The sequence below is a fragment of the Scylla paramamosain genome, chromosome 30, assembly GCF_035594125.1.
Source record: "Scylla paramamosain isolate STU-SP2022 chromosome 30, ASM3559412v1, whole genome shotgun sequence".
Lineage (NCBI taxonomy): Eukaryota > Metazoa > Arthropoda > Malacostraca > Decapoda > Portunidae > Scylla > Scylla paramamosain.
The window spans coordinates 11,009,109-11,028,050 of record NC_087180.1 but is presented as its reverse complement, the minus strand read 5'-3'; the positions used below and the strand labels follow the sequence as shown (position 1 = coordinate 11,028,050).

Sequence of the window (18,942 nt, the reverse complement as noted above, 5' to 3'; positions counted from 1 at the left end):
TATCCAAACACACCCAAAACACGCTTAAAACATCCAAAACACCCACATCACCACAGAATACGCCCCAAACACACCTAAACGCACTCAGAACACCCCACACACACTCAAATACGCCCAAAAGACCACACACACACACAGACTCACCCAAAACACTTAAAACATCCAAAATAAACTCAAAACACACTCACAACACCTCAATATATCCCAGAACACACCAAAGCACTCCACAATACACTCAAAACACTCTACAACACTCAAAACACGTAAAATACACCTAAAAATATCCTAAACCACACTTAAGCACCCAAAATTCACCCAAAACATACTGATAACAGCTAATATACACCCAAAACTCACCTAAACACCTATAAGACACACTGAAAACACCCCCTAACACTCCTAAATATACCCAAAAACACATTTAAAAGAAAAAAGAAAGAAAAAAAAATATTATAGAGAATGGCAGCGCAGCAAGGGAAACGAAGTTAAAGATTGCCATTTACGTGTTTTACCTCCTCCTCCTCCTCCTTCATTTATCCTTATTTCTTCCTCCTCCTCCTCCATTTCTTTTATTTTCTCTCTTATTTCTCTTAATTATTGTATATTTATATATAAATATATATAAAATATATAAATAAATATACATATGTAAATATATATATATATATATATATATATATATATATATATATATATATATATATATATATATATATATATATATATATATATAATCAAGAGAAATAAGAGAGAAAATAAAAGATAGAGAGAGAGAGAGAGAGAGAGAGAGAGAGAGAGAGAGAGAGAGAGAGAGAGAGAGAGAGAGAGAGAGATCGGAGGATGAAAGTAATGTGGTATGGAGACTTGCAGAGAATGAGTTGAAACAGGTCCAAGAATACAAGTACTTAGGGATGTGGATGAGTCCTAGTGGGTGTGCAAAGGCAAAGAATGAGAAGATAAGTATGGTAAACCAGTGGGTAGGTCGATTGGGAAGCGAGGCAAGGATGAGATCAAGTAAGTATGATGTGTTGAGAGAAGTGTGGAAGAGTGGCTGTGCCAAGTATGGTATGGATGTGATTGCATGGAATGAAAGTGAAATTGATAAGTTAGAAGTGGGCCAGAATAGAGTAGCAAGGATGGCACTGAGTGCACCGAGGTGCACAGCAGTTGAAGCCTTGATAGGTGATATGGGATGGAGCACCTTTAGGGAAAGACTCACAAAGGCCACACTTAGGTACAAGATTAGGCTTGAGAGAATGGATGATGCAAGAATAGCAAGGAAGGTGTACCTGTGGAATTAAAGTGGAAGCAAATGGAGGAAGAGGTGCATGAGAATGACAGACAGGAATGGATTGCAAGTTGTGTGGGCGATAAGAATGGCTGGGAGGAATCAAAATGAGCGTGAATGGGTGGTAACAAGAGGAGGCAGAGTGGGAGCTGAATGGAATGTGAGAAAATGGAAGAATGAGATAGACAAAGAAATGAAATGTGTGGGACTGAATGAATGGAAGAATGAGATGGAAAGAAAGAAGACCATGGAATGGTACAAGGAGAAAGAGGCCCTGAGGTATGAAAGGTGGTATGATGGAAGCCTGGGCGGTGATCTCTTCCGAGCGAGGGCACAGTGTATGGATGTGAATGCAAGGAGTTACAGATAGTCTGAGTCCCGCAGCAAAGTGTGCCAGATGTGTGACATGGGAGAGGATGAGACGGTGGAACATGTGGTGCTGGAGTGTGTGAAGTATGCCAGAGACAGGAATGAGATGATGCAAGTGATACTGACTGAGTTAGGGCATGATATGAATAAAAGAGTGGAGAAGACAGGAAAGGAGTGTGTTGTTGCTGGGACTGTGTAGAGAAGCGAATGAAAGGATGATTGAGGCGGTGAAAGTTTCTGGAGAGAAGGTGGCGTGCTATATGTAGGAACAATTAGTGTAGAGGATGCTGTTCGTTTTCCCTTTTTTTTTTTTCCCCTTCTACAGGAGTTGCCGATCCAAAGGCCTGGGTTAGGAGTGATCCTGAGCTACCTGTATCATCAAGATCAAGATCAAGATGCCAGATGTAAGAACAACTAGTGTAGATGTTCGTTTCTCTTTTTTTCCCCTTCTACAGGAGTTGCCGATCCAAAGGCCTGGCTCAGGAGTGATCCTGTGCCACCTGTACCATCAAGATCAATTATTTATTTTTTTTTCTAAGTCCATGTATTTATTTATTTTTTTTTTTTTCCCCGAATTGCGTGCTCTTAATACTGCAGAATTTAAACTCTTATCTTCTCCCCTTCTAGTATGCGACTGGGCATGATTTTATAAACTCTTTTCAATATTTATTTATTATTTTCTTAATAATGGTCATGAACATTTAATAATATATTTTTTATATGGCTATGGATCTAGAATCTTGTTATCAGTTTCTTTGTTTTAAAGATAATGAGATTGTTTCTGTAAAGAACAAGAGTGTCAAGCAGCTGCAGTCGCCATGTGTCGGGAGAGCGGGACTGTGGATCTGTGTTGTGTTGTGTTTCTGCCGCGACCTATGACGGACGGGGCGTGAAGGACACCGCTATGACTTCCACTGTAAGATGCATGCTAGTTTATGTTGTTGTATAGGTCTTGTTTATTGGCGTTGCCACTATCGTATTTACTTTTTAATTATTTTATTTGTTTTATTATTTATTTATTTATTTATTTATTTATTTATTTATTTATTTTATTTTTTTTTTATATATATGTAAGGCATTGATATGCTTGATGCAAAAAGAGATAAATTTATAGTTTAAGCCAATGTCCCCAATCTCTACCCACGGCCCCCCAATCTCTCAAGCAAGCTTGGGGGCCTGTGGGGAACCTAACCTAACCTAACCTGCCCGCGCAGCTTATGGGTAATTATAGAGACTTCCTATTGGTGCAACTCGTGGTGTTAAGTGGTGGTAGCACGTGATTGGCCCGAGGAATTATAGACACAGTAATCCTATCCAGCAGCTTCCCACAATTCAAAGCATTAAACAACTGAAGTTCAGGCAACAATACACCATTTATGTTTACCTGTGGACTTAGAAAAAGTTGAGAGCGCTGTGCATTCCCAGGCCTATTGTGGCGTTATTATTAATTTCCGACAAGTAGTGTAATCATTAGAAATGATGTGAATAGTGAGAAGAACAAAATGAGGTAGGTTATTACCACATAGTGTGTAATGGCTTAAACTATAATAAAACCCAAAAAGAAGAGATAATAAACTAGACCTTTTTTGCTAATGTAGTTAGCTTGCTTTTGTGGTATTATTTCCTTGGTACGTCCATTAACGAAAATTTATCGTTTTGTTTTCCTTACCAATGCCCATTAATGCCTTGCCGTTCTGTAGGAATTCATGGGAGTACAGCCTTCTGGTTTGAAGGTTACTGAGACGATCACACAATGATCCTTGACCCCTTTCAGTAGTTCAGCTCGCACACATATCCCCGCCCACACAAAATAAGCTGCAACAGTTATTGAAATTTAAGAAAAATAAATATGTATGGCAATCATCAATATATGTAAAAAACTGTATTTCTTGATAAGAAGTCCGTCCCCATTCCACTCCCAAGCCCCTCTAACCCCTCAAACAAGTTTGGAGGCCTGTGGGGAATCGGAGTTTTTTTTTGGGGGGGATGTAAATAAGTTAAATAAGGGCGTTCAAAAATATAAGGAAATTTAGCATAATATTTCGAATTTCCCTAACCTATCCTAGCCCCTAGACCTCTCCCGCTTGGATGTTAATCTAACCTAGCATAACCTAACCTAGATGGTGGGTTGTGCTCGCCCCCCCGGGACAACCCCTGTTAGGACGTTAATCTAACCTAGCATCTAACCTCCATCCATGTATGGAGTATGCTTCACATGTCTGGGGGGGTTCCACTCATACTGCTCTTCTAGACAGGGTGGAATCAAAAGCTTTTCATCTCATCAACTCCTCTCCTCTAACTGACTGTCTTCAGCCCCTCTCTCACCGCCGCAATGTTGAATATCTAGCTGTCTTCTACCGCTATTTTCATGCCAACTGCTCTTCTGATCTTGCTAACTGCATGCCTCCCTCCTTCCACGGCCTCGCTGCACAAGACTTTCTTCTTTCTCTCACCCCTATTCTGTCCAGCTCTCTAACGCAAGAGTTAACCAGTATTCTCAATCATTCATCCCTTTCTCTGGTAAACTCTGGAACTCCCTGCCTTCTTCTGTATTTCCACCTTCCTATGACTTGAATTCCTTCAAGAGGGAGGTTTCAAGACACTTATCCACCAATTTTTGACCACTGCTTTGACCCTTTTATGGGACTGGCATTTCAGTGGGCATTTTTTTTTATTAGATTTTTGTTGCCCTTGGCCAGTATCCTTCCTACATAAAAAAAATAAATAAATAACCTAACCTAATCTAACCAGACCTAGCATAACCTAACCTAATCTAACCTGACCTAGTATAACCTAACCTAATCTAACCTGACCTAGCATAACCTAACCTAATCCAACCTGACCTAGCATAACCTAACCGAATCTAACCTAACCTAGCATAACCCAACCTAATCTAACCTAACCTAATCTAACCTAACTTAGCATAACCTAACCTAGTCTAACCTAACCTAATGAGGGAACTCAAAAATGATACCGTTATGCCTTCCTGGTGTGGTGTGGAGATTCTCAGGGCGATGGAGGTGGGTACAGTTTGGCAGCTTCCTTAATAAACACGTCGAACCTTATCCTTATGTCTGTATATCAAATCTTAACCATTGCTATTGCTAAATATTTCACATAGTGACTTTTTTCCTGCTGAACACTGACACTGTTTGCTTCACCTCCCTCCACTGGGTAGCCATATTAACAAATGATAGTGAGCTTCTATCAGAATGTCTGACACATCTCTAAAACAAATGAAAAGTGTAACTTATGGGACTGGCATTTCAGTGGGCATTTTTTTTATTAGATTTTTGTTGCCCTTGGCCAGTATCCTTCCTACATAAAAAAAAAAAAAAAACTGAACCTACCGTGGAAAGTCACAATTGGCTGCCTCAGGAATGGCCTCACAAGTGGCAGTGCGTGATTGAAGGGATCAGCTGTATAGATACCATGAAATCCTAATATGCTGCTACCCACAAATCCCAGTTATAAACAAAAGAAAATCATTTCAATGTTTTACTCTTGACTGGTGCAGAGCTCCCTGGACTTAGAAAATATGAAATTTCTCCACACTTGCAAGTGCTATTACAGCCATACCAGACACGTACCCCCAGTTTTTTTTTTTTTTACATTTATAGCAAGGTCACTGAACCCTTCTCCATGACATGTGAGTTTTGTGCTTGTATGTAACACAAACATGATATCCATATTAACCAGAAAAATACCCTTCATATTCTTAGGTTTGGGGCTTATGGGAATGCAGCCCTCCCATTAAATTAGATCAAGGGCAGTGCAGTCCTCCTGTTAGAATAAAATAGGATAGTGGTAGGTTAAGGTGTGTCCACACTAGGGGTTGTGCAGTGCACAGTCAGGCAGACTGACAATAGGGTAAGGTGGTGAGTGTCCACACCAGGACAACTGGTGAGGACTGAGGAGCCCACGCTTTTCAATCTCCTCTGAAGTCTGAACTGCTGAAAGAGGAGTACACATGGATGCCAACATAGCTCATCAGTAGGTCATTTTGTGCACCATTATGGAAGCTGCTTCTACAAAGCTGAAGAGGAGGAATCTTTGGAGTAAGGAATGGATTTTTTATTTTATTAGGAATAGGGTTTTGTTTTTGTAATTATTGTTTTTCATCTGTCAAGAGCATGGATGCTGTCTATGAACTACAGAGTAATTATCCACATCCAGTGAAAATTACTTACCAACATCAGTGATGGGAAGGCATGGTGCAGACAAGCCATAACTCTTCTTGTTATGAAAAGACAACTGGGATTTCATATGCTTGGTCACCATCAAATGCCTCTCACAAAACTCATGCTGCTGCTCGTGCCTGGTTCTCTTACCTGGTGGGCTTCTCGTCACCCAGTGACCAAAAGTCAGAGGCAAAACCACAAAACAGGAAGGGAAAGGCACATCCTGCTGATGTGCCAGCTACAAAATAGACAATCCATTCTCAAAATTACTAATCTTTCAGTAACTGTGTTGTGCACCATATTCAGCAAGAGATACTTCAGTAAAATCAGTTATAACTAAACAGTAATTTTTTGTAGATGACTTGTTAAGGCTGCTTTAAAAGACTTAATATTAGTAATGGACACCACAGACTCAGGTAAAGAATTTTATAATGAAATCATACACACATTAAAGAATCACTTTCTGACCTCAAGAAGACCAAATGTGAACAAGTTTGAGGTGGTGCCCCCTGGTTGAAGTAAGTGAAGAAAGTGCAAAGAATTCCTCAAAAACCAAGGATGATTCCCCATGAAGAATTTTTCAATAATTAGTAATATCTTTACATAGAGAACAAACCCAAAGTTCATTGCCGAGTATCATAATCAAGATGTTCAAGTCCCTGGATATTTTTTGTCCAGTGCTGCTGAACTCTCTCCATTTTTTTTAATCACCAACATAGCTGAGGCATCACAGAGATGAATAGTATTCTAAGATTGGCCAAATGTAGGATGTAAATAATGGTATCATGAAAGAAAAATCTCTATTGACATTATTCTTGAGAAAATTGTTGGCAACACTGTTCACTTTTTGAGTAATATTCTAAATATGATGATGAAATTTAAGTAAGATAACAATCATAACTCACAAATCAGATGCAGAATCCTTAATAGGGACAGGGACATCATCCAAGTAGTATGAACTAGGAGCCCCAGCCTGTTTCCAATCAACAGGATGCCTGTGGAACCAAAGAACTGCACACTTGGCAGAATTCATATGCAAGCTCCAAAACTTGAATGCCTTAGAGAAATTATTAATATAATTTTGACGCAGCAATATATTATTCCAAGTGTAAACTTGTGAATTAATTTTCATTTGTAAATACAATTTTAAATTGTCAGCAAAGATTTTTGTAAATCAAGAAATACCATTGGTTATATAATTTACATAAAGTAGGAACAGTAAAGGTCCTACAACTGGCCCTTGAGGAACCCCACTGAGAACAGTTCTAGTTGTACTTTGTTTACTATTAATGATAACACATCTCCCTGTTATGAAGAAAATCCCTAATCCAGTCCAACATTTTACCCCTTCTGCTAAGATTAAACAGATCAATTGAAATTTCATGTGACACTATCAAATGCTTTGGAGAAATAAAAATAGAGTCACATTAAAGGCTGTATAAGTCCAGAAAGTAATATTGTTGTAACTCAGCAATAACTGGCCCTCTGTAGATCTGCCATGCCAAAAACCAAGTTGGTTGGTGTTGAACAAAGTACAGTGGAACCTTGGTTACTGAATGCCTCCCTTTTCAAACAAATCAGTTTTCTTACAAAATCTTGAACTCATTATTGCTTCAGTTGCAGTACCATAATTCAGTTCTAGAGCAAAGTTACTTGATTTCAAATATTAAAAGACATACCAAAAGTTGCCATTTATTACTAATTTATGGTTACATACCAAAAGCTGCCATTGATTACTAATTTATGGTTTCAATAAATATTTACTTTATTTTTATATATTTGGAGGCAAGACAGATTGTAAGACAGTAATTCAATATTTGAAATAAAGGTAAATGTGATCCTGTTGAAAAGCAAAACAAACAGTATTTGGCGCTCTTGATGACCCCCAACGCCATCACTACTACACTGCTGCATTTTTCCAGTAGTTTTTCCCAGCAGCAAGATGTCTAAGTGTTATGATCACCTTCATTTTGGCAGTAAGTGGGTTGTTGCTCTCTGTGTCCCCCTGTAAGCCTTTCCTCACTAGATCAGTGACAAAGAGAATACCTGCATGGTCTAAGCAGTATCTTCTGATGATTTGTGTCACTAAGTTTATTCAATACATCCTTTCTAGATAAATAACTTGTGAACTGGAGATGTTGTGACGCAGCCATCTTTGCTGTGGGAGCATCTGTCATGAGCCGCTAAGACCAGCTGGGAACAGATTAATCCATTTTTCATTGATTCCTACGGAGAAAATAGTTTTGGTTTTCGAACATTTTGGGTTTCAGAAGAGTATTCAGGAATTAATTAAGTTCTAAAACTGAGGTTCCACTATATTACCATCATTAAATTCATTAATAGATTTTATAAGTATGCATTCCATGCATTTACCAGGGACAGATGTCAGTGAAACAGGTCTGTAACTTAGGGAGTCATTGCAAGGATCCTTTTTTGAAAACTGGAACCACCAAAGATTTCTTCTACAAAATAGGTAAACATCCTGTGTTAAAGGATTCATGAAAAGATTAAGCAGATCGGGTAACACAAGTGTGGTGAACAAAACTTAAGTAAAAAGGGATGAATATCATCAGAACTCATGGAAGAGAAAGATTCTAAATTAGAGATAGCCTTGGACACATCACTAAGTGAGATGTCAAGCTGTGGTATGGGCTCATTAAATACTTGATGTGCAGATGGTTGTTCTGGGACATTAACATATCATATGCAAATATTCCAACATAATGCAAGAATCCATCTTCACATGTCCATCAGGTGACTTGACAGGACCAATACCAGGAGTTCCAACTTTCTTATTCCTAATGTAAGAGAAAAATAGTTTTAAATTATCCTGCAAATTTTTAACATGAGATGCTTTGTACTCTGATTGCTTGGCTACAGTGAAGTTCCTGAACTCATGGTTATTGCTGAAGAAGGGCAGAGGCCTCATCAGAATTTCTGCCTTGCAAGGCCTGAACTTATATTGCCTCCATAACATTGCTTTGTTCTGTTGAAGGTCATGAGGAGGCATAATTCTTGGTGTAGCCCAGGCTGGCAACTAGGCCTGAGGGGGATGTATTTATCAACTACTCTGGATAAGATATTTAAGAAAAGAATATACATAGAATCAACATTAACATAAGCAAATTCAAAAATTCCTGTCAACATCTGATAAGTATGCTCCACATAGCCCTGCCCACTTTACCATATATGGGAGTTGTGGCGAGCCAGGCACAGAATTCCATGCCTGGCCACCCCTAGTGTGGATACAGCTTGAGTTAGGTTAGGAAAGTAATGAAAAAGGTAGTTTAATTTGCCATTGTGAGACAGATGTTTTTCTTAATATTTATCTAATTCTTTCTAGTAATAAAAAAAATTGTATTTAGCTATAAAGGTGTATGCTGGTTAGAAGGTTGCTACAGAAGGTAATTAGTGAAATTGGTCACCGTGCCATAAATGTATCCTTACAAGTATACAAGGATAATTTTGGTTGGTAGGTATTACAAATTCATTTGGTAAGTTATAATGATGATTTCAAGACTTTCATTCAAATAGTTTTCTAAAAAGAGATTTTTTTCAAAAGTGTAATACTCTTGTAATGTTTGGTTTATATGAATATATATTTTTTATATGAAAATATTTTAAAAAGCTGCCATAGAAGCATTTTGTACTATTGTAACTAGACATTATATTTACCATACTATATGATGTACTATTGTAACTAGACATCATATTTACCATATTCAAGGTAAAGATTAATGTAAAGGGACAAGAGACACATAGAGTACTTATCTACAGGCAGGACATATCAGTCAAGGACATGGTGTTCAGGAAGATGTCAAGCCTGGGCCCAGTGGATGCAGCACTCCTGCAGTCACTTTGCAACAGGAGCCTGACCCTTATGATGAGGAATGTCCTATCAAGGCAACAGGGACCAAGAGAATACTCAGTACTATGGATCCTGACTATGCACATCCCCCTGACAGCAAGCGCTTGAGGGAGATGCACCAGCGAGGTGTGTGAATGTATGAGTGTGTTGTATTTGTAAGTTATAAGCCCTGACAAACATTAAGAACCTGACTAAATTTTTCTTTGTACTTTATGTTGGTATTTCTGTATTAGAGCACAAGCACTTTCGCATTTAAGAAATTTCTATCTATCTCTGATACCTTATTCCAATTAGGAATATTTTTTTTTAACAGTAGGCACAAAAGAGCCTTCATTTCAAACACTTCATTGTTGCTTCTTCAAGTCTTTCCCCTTTATTATTAGCTTTATCACCTTCCTTTGTGAGTAAAATCTAATATATATATTCTCCTTACAAGTTTATTGTTTGCTGTGAGCCATTTAATTTAATGTGAGCCATTATTGTTTGCTGTGAGCAAATTATGCCTAAGTATGCATATTTCATAGTAAGTTGTAACAAATTAATGCTGTAATTAACAAGTTCCTTGAACCACTTCATTCTCTGTAGGTCATCTGTTTGTGTGGTTTTGTATTTGTGCATATATGAGGATAAATAAAAAAAGATAAACTATCAAGCTTTGTTGTATACAAAATTAAACACAATAAAACATATTTAAACAGGCAGGCCCAAACAGACATGCCTTCTCTCTTTTTTTCCTGTATTTGAGACTTAAAGTTGGTCTCCAAAAAAAAAGTACTTTTTTTTTTTCTATTCCATGGAAAGGAATATAAAAATCATTCTCTCTCTCTCTCTCTCTCTCTCTCTCTCTCTCTCTCTCTCTCTCTCTCTCTCTCTCTCTCTCTCTCTCTCTCTCTCTCTCTCTCTCTCTCTCTCTCTCTCTCTCTCCAAAACTAAAAAGAACTTTTGAAAATAGTTGGTTTCAGTCTCTTTACATTTATTAATATTAATAAATTAATAATATTAATTTTAATTTATTAATATTAATATTATTAATATTAGTATTTTAATAATAATATTAATATTAATTTTATCTGATACAGTAACTGTATTGCATTCTTCCCAGGCATTAAATGAGGATATGAAAATCTGATGAACATCAAATATTTCTGCTTCAGCCCAGGATGAACTAAGCCAACGGGTCATCAAGGTGGTGGAGAAGGAACTCCACAAAGCTATTGTGGAAAAGGAGACTGAGATGGAGGAAATTGATGCTCGCATTCTGAGGGTGCAGCAGTGCCTGCACACCATCCGTTACTGTGCATCTCTCAGTTACTACAACATTGGCAAGGTGTTTAGTCTTTTAACAGCTTAGAAGATGTGTGAAGTTACCAAGTTGCTTGGTGTTTTCATTGGATTTTATGAAAAAGAATCTTTCTAATAGTAAATGCTTTTCATCTCTCAATTCTGGACCATTTCATTCAGTGCATTGTTGGAGGCAGATTGATGTTGACACTGGTAACCTTATAATCTGAATAAATAATTGTTGAGTTGATTTATCTAGGAAACAATAAGACATTAGCTAATTTAATTTGTTCTACCATTCTTTCCTTGATGAGGATGATGTAATAAAACATGAGTTCTTTATTGCTCTTTCTCGATCACCAGTAGAAGACATTAAGTAGGCCATGGAGCAAGTTAGGCTGCATTAATCAGTTGGACTATAAAATACGAGTAGCACTGTGTCTCACTTAGTATCTGGCTGGTCTGTCCATATCCAGCTCTCAACTTTGCATATATGTATATAAGTCACTTCCTAGAAGCTTCATCAAGTAGATAGAAACAGTGAATTTTAGTCTCAGTCACAGTATGTGACTCAGAGAAATGCAAATAATATATACCTAATAAGGTCTTTAGAATTGTGTTATCACTATTCCTATGGGAAGGTGAGCCTTGTCTTCTTTTTATGGGAGGATGGCTCATCACCTCTTTCTCTGCCAGTGCTGTTCCCATGTCAAATCCCCTTCTCTACCAAAGTTGCACTCAAATAGCCTTGTGCAAAGTCAAATATTCTAACACAGTAAATACATATACATTATACACCTTTGCATAACAAGAAGTTCTTTCCTCCTTTGTTTCTTATACTCAAAATAGTATTATATTATGCCATGACTTTTATTATTTGCAATAGAAATTTCATATCCATTATTTATTTATCAGGATGAAACACAAAGAAATGAAGCCAAAGATAGAAAGCTGTCAGGTCTGCATCCAGCAATTCGAAGACACCTTGGTGAAGCACAAGAACCTTGCTGGAAAACTGCAGAATGTTTGACAAGAAAGCACACCTCCCAGCACAAGAGTCCAGACCCCATCACAGATAAGAAGGGGAAAGAACTTTATAAGGAATCTGAAAGCAACAGCCAACCAGTAGATCATACTAAAACACCAACAACCTTTACAGCTAACACTACAATCACTGCCACTGACAGCTCATCAGAATCAAATGCTTTTCCACTGCCTTTCTCTCATTGTAGTGATGAGACCTCAGATAAGTCACAAACTTATGCTGCTAAAGAGGCAAACAGGTCCAGACCTCCCAGCCCAAAACATCTCCTTCCACTTCCACCTGACAACACTGCAACCATATCTCAGGGCCGTCAGCAACAACTCCAGAACAAAAGGAGGTGAGTTTTGATGACTCTTGGATTGCTCAGATGCTTATCCTCAATTTTTACTGTGTTATCTGAAAGACGTGCCTGTAGCTCTCTCTCTCTCTCTCTCTCTCTCTCTCTCTCTCTCTCTCTCTCTCTCTCTCTCTCTCTCTCTCTCTCTCTCTCTCTCTCTCTCTCTCTCTCTCTCTCTCTCTCTCTCTCTCTCTCTCTCCAGTGATTTGCTTCTAGTTCTTGATCAGCCACTTTTCATTAACAGAAAAAAAAGAAAATAATTACCAATTCTGCCTGCCTTGTCCTTTAATATAAACTCACTTGTTGATCTTACCTTTTGTCTTTTTTTACTTTCTGCAATTCTAGATTCATGGGAATACTTCTGGTTTTTCATACACACACACACACACACACACACACACACACACACACACACACACACACACACACACACACACACACACACACACACACACACACACACACACTATCATCATGATAATCATTATTATCACATGCTATTGCAACATCTAGCTTTAAGAAAATAGAAAATTTACTAATAGAAGAAACACTACCTTGTAAAATTTTTATAAATTAGAAGATACAGAAAAATAGCAGGATCCAGTGACCATATTCTTGGGTTGAGTAGGATATTGAGTCCAGGTTAAGAAAAACTAAATTGTAATTGGTTTTATAAAGTATGAACATCATAAAATATATTTCTCTTTCTACAAGGTATGAAATGATAACAGTTATAGATGATATTAAGATAGTTGAGATATCATATGTGAGTATGAAATTGCATTCATAGACGAAATTACCTGTGGAAATTATAAGTGTGCTGTATCACTGTACAGGGAGGTCCTGTTATATGAGAAACCGATGATATGAGATGTGTAAATTAGGGACTATTTTCATTATATGAGCACAAAAATCTGATAAAATGAACTTTAGTCCAAGGCGAGTGAAATTACAGAATTTAAAATGTGTGCCTTTCTGCACCCTTCCACTAACACATCCAGACTGTATAGTGATGTACAATAATTCAGATGCACAGAGATGACAACCATGCACTGCTTCCTTGTCCCCTCCCTATCATCCATTTCCCCCCCTTGCAAGCATTTCCCCTTTGCTTGCAAGCATATTTATAATACAGTGCAAGTACATTGTAGAGTGCTTTATGTGCTTGGATGTATTACGGTGTTACTGCTGGTGTGTTCTTTCATTAGCTATCTTTGGTGTGGTGTGGTATGTGTGACTGACAACATGGTGTTTAGATTGTGCTTAATTTTGCCTCTCAAGTGCTAACTATGCCTCCCAAGCAGCCAATTAGTTCAGGTGCTAGTTGTAGCAGTGAGACTAAGTGAGCTAGAGTATCAATAACACTCACAAAGAAGGTAGAAATTGTTAAAAGATACAAGAATGGTGAGCAAATTACTCTCCCTGATGCCATTAACTACACATTTGTGAGTGCTATGGACATATTATATGTTTGACTAATATGAAATGCTGTTTTTTCTTTCAGGTTGTTTTATTGACAGTTCTGTAATATAGACACATTTTTTTGCATTCAGTATTGTATATTTTAGCTTGAAAACTTACCTTTGACAAGGGTCACAGAACTTAACCCTTTCTTCCCATTCATTATGTGTTTCATTATACGAGAATTCACTGTACCAGTAATTCAAGTGGAACCTAACTGCTTGTATCATCAGGACCTCATTGCATAAGGAACTATAAATTTGTAAATAGTTTCTACATTTTCCAGATTGATTGTTGGCAATACCTACCAGTACCTTGCTCCTGTCCCTGGAGAAGAGCTGGTAGACTCCTTCAGGTACAAATGGCAGTTGTATGTGAGAGCACCTCCAAGTGACCCTGATACATCAACATTCCTCCAGTCTGTTACGTTTATTCTTGATCACAGTTATGCCCCTCATCACATTATAACCATCAAGTGAGTATGTTTCCACATCTTATGTTATTTACTTCATCACTGTTTGTTGTAGATTGAAACTCTGTTGTCTTGATAGATGTTGTGTTGAGATTCTATGGGGTCAGTCTCATAATCTTCTACAGTACATTTACAGACTGCTAAAACAAACTGCTCTCTGAACATCTTAGGTTTCCTATAATGTACTAAATACTGTACTTTAATGGTTTCAAGAGAATCTGATAAACTGAGGACTAGTTGTATTTGAGTACTTACAGATCCAACTCAGATTATGGAACTGCCTGAGATTGCTGAAAATTTTGTCTTGTTTCAGTGTGTTATTTAATTTCATGGTCATCACTCTTTATAGCAGAATGAAACTAAGGCCTTAAAAAAAAAAGTGTATCAACAAAACAACAATAAATATTTTGCATTGTCACTATGAAAGTACTCTACAGTAAAGTTTCAGGCATACATCTCACTCTTCTATTACTCCCTGTTATTGACATAGCACTGTCATAGTCCATCTGCATGATGGTATATTCTAGAGTAATATAAAAGAATATTACAGTCATACCTCGTGATTTGAACGTCCTTCAGGGTTTGAACAACTCCCAATTCAAACAGGGTTGGCAAAAAAATTTTATCCTCCAATTCAAACACAAACATTGTTCAAGCAATGCCACTCAGAAAGTCCTTGCATTTCTCCTGCCCCTTCCATCCCTCTCCCTCATCCCTCCCCATTTCCTTCTTCCTGCTATCTGTCTAACCCGCCCACTCTCTCTCCTTCCATCTCTCTCTCTCTCTCTCTCTCTCTCTCTCTCTCTCTCTCTCTCTCTCTCATCTCTCTCTCTCTCTCTCTCTCTCTCTCTCTCTCTCTCTCTCTCTCTCTCTCTCTCTCTCTCTCTCTCTCTCTCTCTCTCTCTCTCTCTCTCTCTCTCTCTCTCTCTCTCTCTCTCTCACTCTCTCTCTCTCTCTCTCTCTCTCTCTCTCTCTCTCTCTCTCTCCCTTACCTTGCCCCCATGTACTCTCCTTCCCCACATGTGCCTCCCATTGTTCCTTTATTTTCTTTTCCTCTTTCATCTGGTCTCAAACCTTTCTACCTGTCATCCCCCTCGCCCATATCTGTCACAGATAAGGGACAAGGGAGTGATACTTTGCTCTCTCTCCTCTTCATTCATTCAGTCATTTTTGCTTCATCCTTTCTCACTCTTTCTCACTTGTATCATTACATTTTCATTCCCTATCAGTCTTATGGTATTTAGCAATTCTCAAGATTGTTCAGAGAGAGAGAGAGAGAGAGAGAGAGAGAGAGAGAGAGAGAGAGAGGAGGGAGGGGGAGAGAGAAAGAGAGAGTGGATTTTAGTGTGAAATAGAAATTGTGTACACTGCAACAACTTTTTTTCAAGACTGAAGACAGCAGGAACTTTCAGTGACTCATCATTTTGAGGTTAGCATTTATATACAGTGGTCATTGTTTTTGTACCTGATGTATAAGACAACCCCTTTTTTGTGTCTTTTTTTTTTTTTTAGGATGATTCAATTGCTGTCTTATAGTCTGAAATATACAGTACATCATGTTTTCTTTTAATGTATTTTTCTATAATTTAGGTTATTTTCATTCTTTTCTATGGCTAGGGGATAACATAAATCCATAAAAAAAAAAAAAGGAAGATTTTGGGACCTAGGACAGATTGATTTTTTTATATTAATTTGAACAGGATCAATTGCTTCCCAGTTCGAATAGCCCAAAAGAACCAATTAACTTTTGGTTTTGGAATCAGAAGGTACCACTGTATTTGAAAACTCCTTGAATCTGATTTTAAGGGGTATGCATTCACTCATGAAAGGTATATACAGAGATAAATCAGAACTTCTTTCATTACCAAAAAATTATCCAATCAAGTAAGCAAGTAACCATATGTAACTTTATATGCTTGTTTTAAAGTGGAGATATGTGACAAATGGACGAGCAGTGTATTTTTTATATTGCCCTCCCTAGACAGCCTCCCTTTGTCTTGAGCCGGCGAGGTTGGGGGGAGTTCAAAGTGCAGCTGACACTACGTTTTATGGACCAACGCAACAAGCCAATTTGTCTCCTCCATCCATTAGTGCTATCACGCCAAGATGATGCACTTGCTCTCACTGGTCTCTGGAGGTTGGGTAAGTTGCCTGTCTTCATTGATATTTATAGAGATATGCTGTTCATCTTTTAATTTCAATTGTTTTCTTGTGCTTGCATTTGGTCGCTCTAACCTCCACATACAGATGTTGGTCTTGTATGTATGTAGATTTTTATATTATAAAATACTTGTAGATGGAAATTATTGTTTTAGACCATTATGTGGTAGTAAAGTAAGAGGCTTCAATGATAGAGGTAGACCTTGGCTCATATTAATGAACACTTTGAAAGCTAAAAGTTACTCTCAAGTAAAGATTACTTTCAAAGTTGCTCCTGACTCCTAAAAGGACTCTCAAAGTTGCAAGTTTACTCCCAAACTGGGCAAAAGATAAAAGTACCTTGGAGGGTCTTTTACATGAGTTAAGAGTATAGTCTGTTTTGTCAACAAAGGTGGAATATACGTACATACATGCATACACATCAGTGCGTGAGTTTTTGTATTGTGTGTGTGTGTGTGTGTGTATATATATATATATATATATATATATATATATATATATATATATATATATATATATATATATATATATAGATAGATAGATAGATAGATAGATAGATAGATAGATAGATAGATAGATAGATAGATATAGATAGATAGATAGATAGATAGATAGATAGATAGATAGATATAGATATATAGATAGATAGATAGATGAGAGAGAGAGAGAGAGAGAGAGAGATGTACTATGCATATGATATGCATGTATGCATGCCTAATTTAGATGGGCAACAATGTCTGTCTATACAGTTTTCTTTTGCTTGGAGGTCACTCCCAGATCATTTTTATCTTTTTTTTTATTTATTTATTTATTTATTTTATTTTTTTCTGGTGAGGGTTACAATGTTTCATAGATGCACTAATTTCTTTCACTTTTGAACTGGCTGCTGTCCTCAGCATCCATTTTGAAAAGACAAGTGGTACGTTGGCCTGGCAGGGAGAGAGGTGCTTTTTTATATTTGCCATATCACTCAATATGCTCAGAAATAGTTTGGGATTACTTAGAAATATTCAAGATTAATTCACAAACAAACAACCACCAAAAGAGCAACATCTTGTTATATTTGATTCAAAATAATGTTGCTACATTTAGAAAAGCTGCTACTTTAGCAGCATATCTACTCCTAGGAGTAACTTTTACTTTGAAAGTAAAAGTTGCTTTTAGGAGCAACTTCTAGGAAGTCAAGGATAAAAACATTTCTAGAAGTATTCCTAGGAGTCTTTATTAATACAGGCCCTTAGCCATATATAAAGGAATAGGTGGAAGGTAGATGCTATGTGACGTGAATAAGTTTTAAATTATCAAGATAGAACTTGCCAACCATTTCCATCCCTTGCAAGAGCACCTTAAATTGGCCCAAGATATCAAAGATGGTAATAAAACCACATTGTTATTTTTATGTGGTTTAGATATTGATTAATTTTGCATTAACTACTACTATCCTAACAGGTCAAGAGAATTGGTATGATCTGTGGGTGTACCTGCCTAACCCAGAAACCAACTTAGGAGCAGATGGACGTGCTTCAGTTATGGAAGAAGAGTTTGGTCCATCAACATTAACTCAAGAGCTGAATACAGGTGTAATTTCTTCCCAGGTAGAAAATAATATAACTGTGGACCATGAACCTGCATTAGGCACAGATGTGACTTCACATTACTTAAATGAAGAGGACTGTGCCAAAAGTGATAATATTTTGAATGAGGAGAGTGATGGTGTTGGTACTTTAAGCAACAGTGCACCCTGTGTGAAGAAACTAAGTCCTGCATCCTCCCTTATTGAAACTGCTGATGAAGTTACAAAGAAAGAAAGTGAGGAAAGTAGCAGGAAAAAAAGGCATTGTCAATGGTAAAACTTGTAAAGTGCTTGTGCGACAAAGTGATGGCAGCCTCAAATCCTATGCTCTTCCCCCACACTTGTATCCACAGGCCATGCAGATAGCTCTTGATCATAGCAAGCAGAACAACACTAATTCCAACATTATCAGCATTAGCAAACTGATAGAAGAAACAAAATCATCGCAGGGTACTTCGCATCAAGGTGCAAACTATGTTGATAAAAGAAACAAAGGTCAGCTCAAGGATACACTCAAGCCTATTACTTTAAAGTTACCCACCCACCAGAATACCTCTATTCTCTCCTGTAATAAGGTTGGTGTAGTAGGTGTTGGCACCACACATGCAGGAGCCATTCATCTTGCAGAAGCTGGAAACAGCAAGGGCAAATTGACGGTGCTGCCGGCTGCCACTGACACAGCTACTACTACATGCCCCCAACATATGTTACTACAGATGAAAAAAGAGAAAAAGCTCACTTTATTGCAAAAAACAGTTTGATGGGAAACCTCCAAAGCAGACCTCCACCTCACCCAGCTTCCGTCTCTTTCAAGTACAAACGCTTAGCCTGCAAACTCCTTCCCACGAGTCACCAACTACTGTAAAGCATGTGAGTGAGATTCCAGTCATTGGTATTCCACAATCTG

General features: G+C 37.7%; 1 protein-coding gene across 4 annotated transcripts; it reads left to right on the top strand.

Moving 5' to 3' along the window:
• Positions 1-1,809: 1,809 nt before the first annotated feature.
• LOC135115831 (YEATS domain-containing protein 2-like) lies at positions 1,810-18,876 on the top strand. 4 transcript variants are annotated; one of them, XM_064032826.1, is made up of 8 exons: positions 1,810-2,061; positions 2,447-2,573; positions 9,616-9,832; positions 10,861-11,033; positions 11,903-12,369; positions 14,117-14,305; positions 16,284-16,444; positions 17,912-18,876. In XM_064032826.1, the coding sequence occupies exons 2-8, from the start codon at positions 2,562-2,564 to the stop codon at positions 18,310-18,312; spliced, it is 1,620 nt and encodes a 539-aa protein (XP_063888896.1). In that variant the 5' UTR covers positions 1,810-2,061; positions 2,447-2,561; the 3' UTR covers positions 18,313-18,876. The 4 variants fall into 4 exon arrangements, with proteins under 4 accessions (XP_063888896.1, XP_063888895.1, XP_063888899.1 ...); XM_064032825.1 differs by having other exon boundaries at positions 2,424-2,573; XM_064032827.1 differs by lacking the exons at positions 1,810-2,061; positions 2,447-2,573 and adding an exon at positions 2,830-3,164.
• Positions 18,877-18,942: the final 66 nt, after the last annotated feature.

Excerpts from the sequence above, each read along its gene's own strand:
- LOC135115831 (XM_064032826.1), top strand. Across the intron at positions 9,833-10,860 it reads GAGGGAGATGCACCAGCGAG|CCCAGGATGAACTAAGCCAA; the intron begins GTGTGTGAATGT and ends TTTCTGCTTCAG. Across the intron at positions 16,445-17,911 it reads CACTGGTCTCTGGAGGTTGG|GTCAAGAGAATTGGTATGAT; the intron begins GTAAGTTGCCTG and ends CTATCCTAACAG.